Source organism: Phocoena sinus, chromosome 14 (assembly GCF_008692025.1).
Source record: "Phocoena sinus isolate mPhoSin1 chromosome 14, mPhoSin1.pri, whole genome shotgun sequence".
NCBI lineage: Eukaryota > Metazoa > Chordata > Mammalia > Artiodactyla > Phocoenidae > Phocoena > Phocoena sinus.
The window spans coordinates 7,342,778-7,355,762 of NC_045776.1; the positions used below are offsets into that span (position 1 = coordinate 7,342,778).

Consider the following 12,985-nt stretch of genomic DNA (forward strand, 5'->3'; position numbering starts at 1 on the left):
GTTTTGATAATTGTACTGTGGTTATAAAAGACAAAGTCCTGTTTTTAGGAAGTTAACTTAGGATTAAAGGGGCATTTGTGTGCAGCTCACAGTTCATAAGAAGGTAGGTAGGTAGGTAGATAAAATGTAAAATACTAATATTTAGAGATCTGGGTGAAGGTATATTGGGAATTTTTGTACTCTTGTACTTTTCCGTAAGTTTGATTTATTCAAAATATAATATTTCTTTTAAAAAGAAATAAGAAACGAAGGTCCTGAGGGAATCTTGAGGCAGGTTAAGCTTTCTTGTTAGCAGTACCCTGCTGAGTCTTCTAGGAAAGTTCCCTCATATCTTCAATTCTAAGATCCAGAATCTCTGAAAATGGAAAGTTTTCTCAGATCACAGGTGGCAGGAAAACTTGCCCTTACCTGCATATAGTTGGCTGCAAAATCTGACCAATTCTAGTTTGAGGTTGTATTTGCTTATGTATTCATCCTGCTTGCTGTGATTACGTGTCTGCTACATTGCAGAAACATTTCTATCCTTATGGGCTGATGCCCAAGATTCCATTGGAAGTGTTAATTAATATATGGTACATGTACCTTAATACTTTTCTAAAATCTAAAAATATTTTGAATTCTGAAACACTTCTGACCCCCAGAGTTTCAAAAAAAAGGATTGTGGAGCATCTGTTTGTTCCTCAGTGTCTGAATGCTTGGGACACAAAACCATGCCCTGCCCTTCTTGTCTTGGCTAGTACACTGTCACCCAAGGTACACACACACACACACACACACACACACACACACACACACACACTCACACTCTGGAGGAGTTGGACGTCTGACTCCCTGGCCTCGGGGTTGAGGTGTGTTGAGCAGTTAAGGGAATTTCCCAGCCATCTCTCTTTGGCAATTTTAGGAACTTCCTCTGATTATCAAAACTTGTGAATATTGTACATAACCACAAGGTAAACAAAATGGTGATAATTTTCACACTTATTTCAATAATAGGTCAGCATGAAACTGCATCTCCACGGCTTCCTCATGATTCATCCCTTTCTGCTCCTCTGCCCAGACAGTGTGTTTTTGTCACTCCGCCTCTTCTTTCCGCGATGTGCAGCCTCCTAGACAGCCTCTTGGCAACGACTCCAGGCGACACTGCAAATGCTTTTCGACAAGCTCGTCTCATAGAGCTTCTTTGTAGGTAAGAGATAAATACTCCCAGAGAGGCGTGTAGACTGCAGGTTTTTGCTTTTGCCAGAACTGTCTCGACAGTTTTTATTTTAGATATGTTAAAGCACTTGGATGGGTTTGTTATGTTGACTATTAAGCTTCCCCAGCTCCCCGTCCTGATTTTTTTTAAACTCCGAAGTTCTGAAACCTTATTTGTCCTCTGCCACATTCAGGGAACATGATGCAAGTCTCCTTGGTCATTCAGAATGGAAGAAGGAGTTTTGGGGTTCATCTCCCTAGCAGTCATATCAGAATAATGTCCTTGGTTTGAAAAGTCATTTTTAAAGTTCATTTGGAGTTACTTAGTTATGGGAGCCTGAGAGTTTTATCAGAAAGTAGTCTGATAAAATTTAGGGAAATCATGATTTGGTTCTTTCATTTACCTAATATTAATCAGTGTCTGACATAGCTTTTTCTGATTTTCTGATTGGCTATATGGTATAGTTAAAAAGGCCAAGGATATTGAATTCAGTCTGACTTAAGTCCTAATTAGAGTTCATTCTCTCACTCGGGAAAGTAACTTTCCCGAGCCTTGGGAAAGTAACTTTAATCTCTGAAGTGTCATTAATAAACACCTAGTTAATGGGGTTACTGTTAGGATTAAAAGTGATGTTGTCTAGGATACTCTCTTAAGTGTTCCTTTTCTCCTCACATATGTTTATTCTAGCCAAGTGTACCTACCTCCTGTTCACCACATATTCATTTGCATTTCTCTGTCTCTGCCCTTTGAACATTCACTGTCTGAAATGTCTTCCTCCTCTTTGCCAAATCACAATGCTTTCGCTTTCTTTCTGGGATAAGAACAGTCTAAAAAGAAAGAAGTCTGCCTTGCTTCCCTTCACTCAGTTGTGATTACTCCTTTACTCTGCCCTTATAATAAGCAGCAGGGTGTGAGTTTGTTCTGTTTACATTCATTTGTCATCTTTTCTACTTTGATGCCTACTAGAGTTGAAAAAAGGAAACTGCTAGTTGATTGTCTTTCCTTCTTGAATGTTTCCTGCCTCAAAAAGGGTCAGAATGGGGCTTTAGGAATATTCTTGCTTCTCCAGAGTCAGTTAAGAGTCTGTTGTGACACTGAGGGCACAGAGGTATTAAAGACTCTTTCTTGGCAAAGGCTTATATTTCGATCCCTCTTCTTCATTTCTGATTTAATTTTTTTTTCCTGTTTGTTTTTCATTATTTTATTTTTTACTTTCTAAATCAGAACTTATTTCCTGGCAAATGTTTTTCCTGTTTTAAATAGGCACGTAACCACCAAGGTCTTGCTCTTGTTTCTTTTCCTTCTGAAAGGGCTTTATGATATTTTATTCTGCTTTTAATAGGTTTCATTAGATATTTTTCTTAGAATTCCTTGTTTCCCACATTTATCTGATGAGATCTTTTCCTGTGTTTTGAAATACTGTAGGGTAACTTTTTATAAACAATTATTTCCGTTATTTTATAAAAATCCTTTTTCTTGAATTCTGTTCATGGTTATATCCGAACTTTAAATTCTCACGAATTAGTCTTCAGGAATAAGCATACTGATCATCTGAAGGGTGTTCCTTCTCTGTCCTTCACAGCATCGCAGATGCCACCCTCATAGAGACAAGCGTTCAGGAGCTCCAGGCCCTGCTGCCCGTGTCACCTCCTGTTGAACACACTCAGGCTCAGGTAGGTGCCTGCGTCTGCATGTGCGTTCGTTTACCCTTAAATGCCAGAAACGTAAATTCTGCTGCTATACTAACCACAGGAGAAGGTTGAAAATCTCTCAGGATATACGTGGTATGACGAGGTTATTTGAAATAGGTTACTTAATAGATGGTAGAAAAGAGCAGTGGGATTTGAAGACCTAGATTGTATTCCTGGTTCCATCATTAACCAGCTAGAAATGTTTAATCAAGGATCCGGGTATCTTTGAGCACTGTATTAGAAAAAGGGGATGTTGTGTAGCCCACCCTCCCCTTCTGTGATTTTAGGCTGTCTCTGTCATCCACCTAAATTGAAGTTGTGAAATACTTAGTGACTAAATTCTGTGCATATTCAAAACTCAGTCTAATAAGAATAAATTTATGTTTGTTCCTTCACAGATATTTAGTGTAGTTGCTGCTAATAGAAACGTTACCGTAAAATCAGATTTTGTAAGAAGGGCTACACGATTTATTTGGGGTGAGAGGTAATTACAGGTGGACGAGCAGTCTCTGTTGCTGCGTGCTGTCTCCTTTGAGCTTTCTGAATAAGGTGGACCCCAGGACAAGGTTGGGTAACACTGTGTCTCATCTTCCAAACACTGTCCCATTGCAGTGTTTTCATTTGTCAGTGTGCTTATTTGCATAATGGCCATCGCCTCCATTTTTCTGTCTGTCCATCCAGCAAATCTTTATTAAGGGCCTACTGCGCACCAGGATCTTCCCTAAATGAATAAAGCAAAGACCCTTTCCCTCAAGTTGGGAGAGTAGATAGTGAGCAACTACATATGTGCCTGATGATGTCTTAGATGTCGAAGAAGAAAAACTAAAGCAGGGACAGGAAGTGAGGTCAGAGTGGGGGGGGGGGCAGGGCTTTTCCGCATAGGGTGGTCAGGGAGGGGCTTTCAGACAGTGACGTGTGGCCTGAACTTAGTGAGGAAGCTGGTCCTATGGGACATAGCAGGGCCCCTGAGGGCTGGCCTATTCAAGAAGCAGAAAGCAGTGGCCAGAGCAGAATCTGCGAGGCGGAGATGGGGCTAGAGGGTTCAGGGCTCCATGAAGGCAGGGCCTTCCTGTTTCATGCCATTGTGTCCTGAGTGTCGGGCACAGTGCCCTTCCCATGGCAGGTGCTCATTCAGTCCCTGTGGAATGAATGAATAATAACAGTAACAAACCTTCATGTGTGCTTGTTTGTGTGAATTTATGTAATCCTCACATCAATCACATGAAGTACCGTTAGCGGCCCTGTTTTATAAAGGAAGTGACTGGAGCCCAGAGATGAGTAACTTGCCCAGGGTCACTCACACAGTAAGGGGCAGAGCCAAGATTCCAGCCCACGCAGGCTGGTTCTAGAAGCCACGCTCTTACTGTTGCACTACCTGGCCTTATGTAGACTAAATGTTCTTGCCTTTTTGTCCTTATATAAGATCATTCATTCCAGAAAAATTTTGGAGCATATGCTTTGCCACATTGTGTTGTAGGTGCTAGTGACGCATCTGTGAACAAAGCAGACACATACCCCTGCCCACATGAAGTCTGTGTCCTCGGTACAGGAGACAGACAGTAAACACTAAATAAAATTTAACTGTTTTATCGGATGGTGACGATGGTGTGGAAAAAATAAATGAGGATGGGTAAAGGGGAGACAGGTTGATGTTTTTCTTGTGTGGTGGTCAGAGAAGGCCTCCTGGAGGTGAGATGGGAGCAGATGCCTCGGAGGTGAGGAAACACGCCGTGGGTCGTGGGCAGAGTGTGTGGGCAGGACTCTGCACGGCGAGCCTGCAGGCAGCCAAGGTACGAGGGTTCTGAAGCATGGGGTCGGTTGGTTGGTCTATTTATTTGAAGAAGGAGTTTCAAACATAAAAAAAGAGTTACTTTGTGAACTACCATATCAATAGCTGATTACATCTTCAGTACGGTAATTTACAAAAGAATCTTTGACAGCTCAGTTGTTCTCTCTCTCTAATGCTTCCTCACCTCCCATGGTTTATCTATTTATGGTTACACCATACCTGGAGAGGGCAGACTCGCTGTAACTTCAGTAGTGTAGTCTATGAAGGGATCAAAAAATACTTCACAGCAATAAGGAAATTAAATTTCACAAACTGCTTGCGTTCTACCCAACAGGAAAAGCGTAGCACCACCTATACTTTTATGTAAAATATATCTGCAGATTAGATAAAGGGAGTACGTTTCATCAAGAGCAGTAGGACAGAAGAACTATTTGGAAATAGTCTGAGGCCATTTACCATAGAGGCACTATGCCTCCACAAACGCCCAATGGTCCCTGCTCTCACAACAGCAGCCGAATAAGGTGGGAGGAAAAACTGTGAGAGTGTGTGTGTGTGTGTGTGTGTGCGTGTGCGTGTGCGTGTGTGTGTGCGTGTGTGTGTGTGCGTGTGTGTGTGTGTGCGTGTGCACACGTGTGTACAGAACGAGACAGAGGCTTCAGAATATCTCTGTAAAGTTCATTTATATGGGCTGTCTCATTGCCTGGGGATAGTGGACAAATGAGCCCTCACAGTTTATTCTTAAATTATTACATATCCAGAGAATTTTTTTAAAGTACTTTTGCCAGTTAATACTTCTTATGGTATTAGTATGTATCAAGCAACATTCCAGAGATGTTTTTATTGGTAATTTGGGGGAAGATTTAATTTTTCTTTTGTAACTAAGAATAGTATTTTTATGCTGAAGGATAGTTGAGGCCAAACATTGGACATGTTTGCATTTTATTTGTAGCAATAACTAGGCTATTAAGCTGGCTTTTCCCACCCCTCAGTTGTACACTTTAAAGAGTATTTTATAATCTTTCTTTACAAAATTATAGATTTTATGATTTTGGACTGCCATTTTTGCTTCTTCCAGAGTATTGATTCTACAATTTAGCTACTTGAAAAATATGAAGACTTTCTTTCTCTAAATAGAATTCAGAATTTGGTTTTGGAAATACTGCTTTGTTTGGTATTATTATAATTGACAGTGTTAAGGTGGCCATTAATGACAAGCTTATGAGAAAAATAATGCTTTCTGTGTATTCATTGTAGTCTTTAAATTATGATGAATATTTTATTACTTTTTTATTAACTTATGTTACAAAGAAGTGACTTCTTGTAATGCATAGAGAACTAAAATACTTTATCACTGAGATGGGCTTTTCATATGACATGCTTTGTCTTACTTTATATCCTTTTTCGAATAGGTATCCTTTCTCCTAGAGTACCTGTCCTCTTTGTCCAGGCTTCTTCAGTCATGTTTATTGGTAGATCCTGACCTTGTGATTCAGGATGAGCTTCTGAAACCTCTTATCACAAACATCATCAGAGTTCTCACCATATGCACCAAAGATATATCAGGTAAGCTTTATTATTTTAGTTTAGGATGAAAGTAAATAATACTGAGGAAGAATATCTTACCTTGCACCAGGTATTCAGATCAAGGTCACATTTTGGGTTGTTCTTTGCCAGTATTTTGGAAGCCTTTTATAATGTGTTTTATAGTTTGGATATTTTAAGTGGTTGCAGGAGACCATTTGAGGCAATTATGTAGTATAATAAAGGACCATTCCCTGTGCTGTCATTTTAAATGAGGGTAAAGTTCTTTATGAAATGTTAGAAAGTGCACTAAGTATTAGATAGTAATTATTCTTATAGTCTATGGCTAAATAACAAGTTTAAGCAAGTCTAGAATACAGTATCAGAAATTTCCTAAGGTCTGGAATTTTTTTTTTATTTTTTGGCTGTGTTGGGCCTTTGTTGCTGTGCGCGGGCTTTCTCTAGTTGCAGCGAGCGCGAGCTACTCTGCGTTGCGGTGCGCGGGCTTCGCATCGCAGTGGCTTCTCTTGTTGCAGAGCACGGGCTCTGGGCCTGTGGGCTTCAGTAGTTGCAGCACGCGGGCTCAGTAGTTGTGGTGCGTGGGCTCAGTAGTTGCGGCGTGCTGGCTCTAGGGCACACGGGCTTCAGTAGTTGTGGCACACGGGCTCGGTAGTTGTGGCTCATGGGCTCTAGAGCACAGGCTCAGTAGTGGCACACGGGCTTAGTTGCTCCACGGCATGTGGGATCTTCCCGGACCAGGACTCGAACCCGTGTCCCCTGCATTAGCAGGTGGATTCTTAACCACTGTACCACAAGGGAAGTCCTGGAATTCTTAAAAAAACATACTTTGATGAAACGTTGAACATAGAGCTTAGTAGCGGAGAAAATTAAAACAACAAGGTTCGTTGTCAAAATTAAGATATGATAATTGTCTAAAATAGTTTATAATGAAGTAGTAGATCATGTGATAATTCTCTTTGCCCATCAATTCATTCTTATTTAGTCCTTTGAATTTATGGATTTGCAAGGTTTAGGTCTGGTAAGTGAAGTGGTTTATGATGCCCAGCAAAGCTGGTCCTCAGTGTCTCATCAGTACTAAGTTATCCCAGTGCTAGAGCAGCAGTAATTACTTACGTGGAAATTTTACAAGTGGCAGTGATGTCCTGACTAAGCTAATTAGGTTACACCATGCGTTCTCTACGAGGGTGATGTCTCCCTACAAGGAGCAAAAAGTGATTCTTGAGGGAAAGGGATGGGGGAGAAAAATCTTAGCTGTTAGAGTGGTTTGTGGCCCTCAAAAGCTCAACTCTACTCAATAAAATCTTATTCCTTAGTATTTAGTTTCTCTTGTTAGGTATCAGTTGAGAAGCTTTGACCTTGAGCTCATGGAACATGTATGAGAAATATGCAAGATCAGTGCTAAAAAGCTGGTGCGAGCATGGCTGTGACTGGAGTGCTTTTGATCTAACGCTTGATCCCAAAGTCACATGACAAGAGGTGGCCTGCATGTTTTGGCTGCCACCAGCTGCCTTGTGGATGTTTTATTGATTTCCTTGCTTTGATTTGGGGCTTTGAAAATGAAACAAAAATGGTATATATTTTAATATCTAAGTGTATGAAAGTTATTTAACCCATAATTAATTACGCCAAGTGCTGAAAAGAAAAAATGTCAGTAATATCTGAATGTATATTTAGCAGGTGGTTAAGTTAAAAGTTATTTTCTCATATCTTTCAAACATTAAACATTAACTAAAATAATTAATTTTTAAGAAATTAAATTTTTTTCCTGGAAAAATAACAGTTTTGAATGATTTTATAAAACATTGATTATACTTCTGGTATATATTTGTATGATTTGATGATTTTCATATATAATTTTATATATATTAATTTATATGTGTAAATAAATTACATTAAAATTAGCAAGCACAGTTATAAAGTTAAATGTGAATAGCTTTTTAGTTTTTAATTTAACTTTCAACTTAAATATTTTATTTGACCATCTTAAGCCTATATTAAATAAAGCTAGCAAGCTTTATATTTAGTCTTTTTATGTGTAAAGTACAAATATATAGATATTACATAAACAGATATATGGTATCTGTGAAGTTAATATTTCATGGGGGTTGTGATAAGGTGACATATGATTAAAAAGACTCCTATTTATAGAGCTGATAATGACAAAAAGGTTGAGAAACACCAAAGGTTGCTACAATCCAAACTCCCTGGAAGATGCTCTTTCCCAGCGCCTCATGGGTGCTGAAGAACACTTGAGCGGGGAGCCTTCAGTTCCTTGTAATGAGTTTGACACAGTTGGCAGATAACTGCTGGTGGTGTGGCCACAGATGACTGTCCTAAGGTAGCTACTGCCCTCCAGCTCCCATTTGCCTAGTAAAGAGAAGGGAAAAGCTGTTTTTCCTCTAGAAGGTTAATTGCTGCACCCTTAGCCATACATAGGCAAAGCTGCAGAATCCTCTTTTGTATCACAGTTTTCCTTTTGGGGAAATACTCTTTTCTGTTCTTCAAAGAAGTTTCCTTTCTTTACTGCTGTGACCTTGGCCATTATGTTTTCCCCTTTCACCCCTACACAAAGCTGCTAGAGGGGATAAAGAAAACAGGAGAAACTTCACTTTTATAGAAGTAGCACAAGCAATGACATGTTTTTATGATGTGCCCAATATGTAGTTCTGAGGCTATGGCTTAATATTCAATTTGCCAGTTTCTGCTTATTGTTGAATATGCTTTAATAAGAGGAGGATGTGTGAGTGTGTATTCATTTATCTGTAGGAGGGTGGGTGGAAGAGAGATCTTTAAGAAGCAATGAAAAGGAGAAATTAATTGAAATAAATTTTGGATCATGCTGAATTACATTTGTCTTCATTTGATGAATACATACCTCTTATTTTATGTGTAATGAAGTGTTGGTGAGGTTTTTCTTCTTTGTGTTAATAACTTGAAATGTTTTGATTAATTTTATAGATATAGAGTTAATATCGGCTTTTTATCAGACATGGACACATTTATTTAACCTTCTGGCCACACTCCTGAGGAAAGCTGGCCCTGCCTCTTTCCCATCTATTACGATGGGTCTGGCCAGGTACTGGGCGACGATGGTCGGTAAGAAGATAGTCTCGCTGGGTTTGGGGTTGTTCTGCTAATAAAAATTAAGATAATCCCTTATTTCTGATTTTATATATAATTTATATGTATTCTCTAAAATTAAGTAGTTATGGCATGGTATATGAAAGAGGAACAAGGTACTTGCTTTGAGAAATTTGCAATGCTCTTTAGGAACCCAAAAAATGCATTTAAAAAAAAATGAAACGTGTCAAGGTACTATAAAAACAAGTAAGAAAAGCCTGTGGCGTTATGAAGACATGTATGATGTGATTATAAAACAATGAGATAGATTTTCTTCTGTTGATGTAGAAGCCCACCTCTTTTCTCACACATATGCATTGTGAGTGGGTAAAGCTGCCTATATAATATCCTGCTTACATGATAACTTAGAAAGTTATAATAAAAATGGTGTCTTGTCTTGAGACATGAGGATTTTCTGATAGCCAAGGGTATAGTGTAGTTAATTATTTTTGCAAGATGTTTTCCATATAGTAGTTGCCTACTACAATAAACAAATGATTGTTTTTAATATTACTGCTGTCTTTAATTTTTCATAAAGTCTCTTCTAAATTTTAGCATAGCAAGAGCCTTTTTTAACGTAAATGTATATAAATGACATTTGTTACCTTTTAAAAATAGCCAGTTAAAATGTATTCAAAATTGAGTTCTTTTAAGTTTCCACTAATTCAATTGACTTATTTTTTCACATTTCATTTTATCATTTGGTCATTCTGTAAACTTACATGTATGGTACATTTTGTCACCAGAGTGATAGCTTTGAAGAAAGGTTATGGGGAAGTACATGTTCAGCAAGAAACAGAATTGTTAGTTATCTGGATATAGGAGTTCTGAGTTTACCCTAAGGGGAATAATGTCCATTTAGGGATTATTATTTTGTTAAAAGAAATAAAAATTGAAAGAGATTGACCAAGTGAGTGATTAATATTTTCCTCTTGCGTCCATGGTGTGGGGCAGGGGGGAAACTACTTTATCATCTGAATCACCAGTAGTACAGAGCAGCATGCTTTATGGCACTCATATGGGGCACCTAGGCCAGCTGGTCAAATCTGGCCACTGCCTGATCTGGTAAATAAAATCCTACTGGAACACAGCCACACTTATTCATTTTCTTATTGCCCGTGGCTGCTTTCCTGCTACAGCGGTAGAGAGGTGAATATTTGTGACAAAGGCCCATGACCTGCAAAGCATGAAATACCTAGTTACCCTTTGACGCTTTGCAGAAAAAGTTTGCTGACCCGTGATTTAAGCCTGTGTACCTGACACTATTTCCCTAGTGATAAAATAAAGACATGTTAAATTCACAGTCTTTCTACAAAATATACACGTGGTTTTATATAATAATGGTGCTAATAAAAAACAACATACTACATATACTGTTAGCTTTGATAGTCGCAGTGTTGATGAAAATATAACTAATAAGAATGATCATTGATATTCCTTACTGAGGGGTTGTTTTTGTCTGTTTTCTGTTTCTCTTATAATTTTCCTTCCCACGTGCCCATATACATTTAAAAATATTAAGTCACTTTGTAACTTAAGTTATCTATAACAGTTTTTTCTCAAATCTGACTAATATTTAGACATCATTTAAATGATTCCCATGAAACCTGCTGACTAAATTTCTTTTCTTATGTTACTTAAGAACATAAGAATTTCTGTAAGCCTGAATCTAGGTAGAAGTTCTTATGGTTATAACTCTTGGACAAGTATAAATCCAAAATAATATAAAAATAAAACACAACAAAATTATAAACCAGTGCAATCAAATTAATAAAATTAATGTAATATAGCAGACATTCTTTTGATTAAATTTAAATCAGTGCTCACAACAGGAAATTAATAATGACTGCTTTAGTCTAGATTCTTTTGAGTTTGTTTGCCTATTCTTTCCTCTCTGTTATACTTGCAGATCACTTCATAATCACTCTTGTTCTCTCTCTGAACTACTTTGAAACCTTTGTCCCTACATTATGCCGACACTGCAAACTGGGTCTTGTTTTAAGTACTGTTTAGCATCAACTTGTTTGAAAACAGAAAAACAATCACACTTATTTGTAAAATAGTAATCTAGATAATCCAGAGTATAGTTACATTAACTATTTTTTAAGGTTAGCACTGAAATAAAAACTCAAAAACTCTAGAGTGTTTTTGGGTCCCCCAGTAGACCCCAGGGGATCAGTACTCATTTATATATAATCCTCTTATTTTAGATCTTAGCAGATATTGTGTATATGTACACTTGTACACACACACTCACATTCATATAAAAAAGAACCTATATAGGGCTTCCCTGGTGGCGCAGTGGTTGAGAGTCCGCCTGCCGATGCAGGGGACACGGGTTCGTGCCCCGGTCCGGGAAGATCCCATATGCCGCGGAGCGGCTGGACCCGTGAGCCATGGCCGCTGAGCCTGAGCATCTGGAGCCTGTGCTCCGCAACGGGAGAGGCCACAACAGTGAGAGGCCCGCGTACCGCAAAAAAAAAAAAAAAAAAAAAAAAAAAAGAACCTATATAAAAAGAACAAAATGAAAATTAGATTCCTTCATCAGTAGGTTGTCTTAGTACTGTTTAACTTACCTTTAAACACTATGGTTATTCGTGTGCTAATAAGCTTTACTTCGTTAGAAATTAAAAAACTATAAACTTCATTACTCAAATAAATCTGATTAACTTCTTTAATTTTGAAGAAGTTTTCAGTCATTTACATATGGAATTATTCTCTCTTTCAGATATGTTCTGCAAATGTGTGGGTTTGTCTAGCACCTGCCCCACTCTGTGTACTGCCAGCCTGCAATTCCTTTCTATTCTCCTGACTGAAGAAGCAAAAAGGTATCTCCAGGATAAGGATAAAACAAGTTTATGCCACAGTCCAATGATGGCTTCACTTCTTGATAAAACCCAGGAAAGTCAGAAATCTCTAGAACAACTTAATGAAGTAATTCTTCAGGTATGTGATTTCTTAATTTTTCAAGATTTGGTTTAGTTTTTAAATGAATTGACTTTCAGTCTTGGTCTCGTAAGAATTTTTTTCAATCATTTGAATTAAAAACAATGCTCATTATGACCATTTAAATAATAGAAAAATATATAAAGTTAAATTAACCATCTCCTCTCCAGTCTCATTCCTCTGATGCTGACCGGTTTCTTTAATACACGTGATGTAAAAATTCAAAATGAAACATTAGTAATTTAAATCTGGCTGTTTATCAAAACAGTTTGCCGGATCATGACCAGAATGATCACGTTTCAGGAATACAGCTATAATTCATAATTTATCGCCACTTTCAAGACATGTTTACATCTTTGAAAATATTTTTACCTCAATGGCATTTGGCTTCTACTGTAAATGAGCTATATATTTAAGGTGTATGTCCGTGGAGGTAGGTGGACGTGGTTGGCATATTTCTGAGAAAATGCCCCCTTTCCAAACCCTGCTGCCTACTTTATCTTGTAAACTTATTTTTTGCAATCCTAAAATATGAACCAAGAATTTTGTTTCATTGAAAACTTTCTAAAGCCGCTGAAGTATTGTTATTTTATATATAGATTAACAGTTAAAAAAAAAACGGGAAGTGTTTCCTGAGTTGCACAGCTTTTTACAAATAGGAATATTACTAGATTTTTCAGTATTAAGAATCCTTTTTAATAA

At 37.9% G+C, this 12,985-nt stretch overlaps 1 protein-coding gene across 3 annotated transcripts in view; it reads left to right on the plus strand.

Annotated features, from left to right (window-relative positions):
- Window positions 1-12,985, plus strand: part of RTTN (rotatin) — a 165,827-nt gene that overhangs the window by 98,712 nt on the left and 54,130 nt on the right. For 2 of the 3 annotated variants that reach the window (XM_032603246.1, XM_032603245.1), the window contains exons 36-40: window positions 994-1,186; window positions 2,778-2,868; window positions 6,085-6,238; window positions 9,176-9,313; window positions 12,066-12,283. In XM_032603246.1, the coding sequence (XP_032459137.1) occupies window positions 994-1,186; window positions 2,778-2,868; window positions 6,085-6,238; window positions 9,176-9,313; window positions 12,066-12,283 (794 nt within the window). Of the gene's footprint in view, window positions 1-993; window positions 1,187-2,777; window positions 2,869-4,559; window positions 4,677-6,084; window positions 6,239-9,175; window positions 9,314-12,065; window positions 12,284-12,985 lie in introns of all 3 variants that reach the window. The other variant, XM_032603244.1, reaches the window with a different exon arrangement.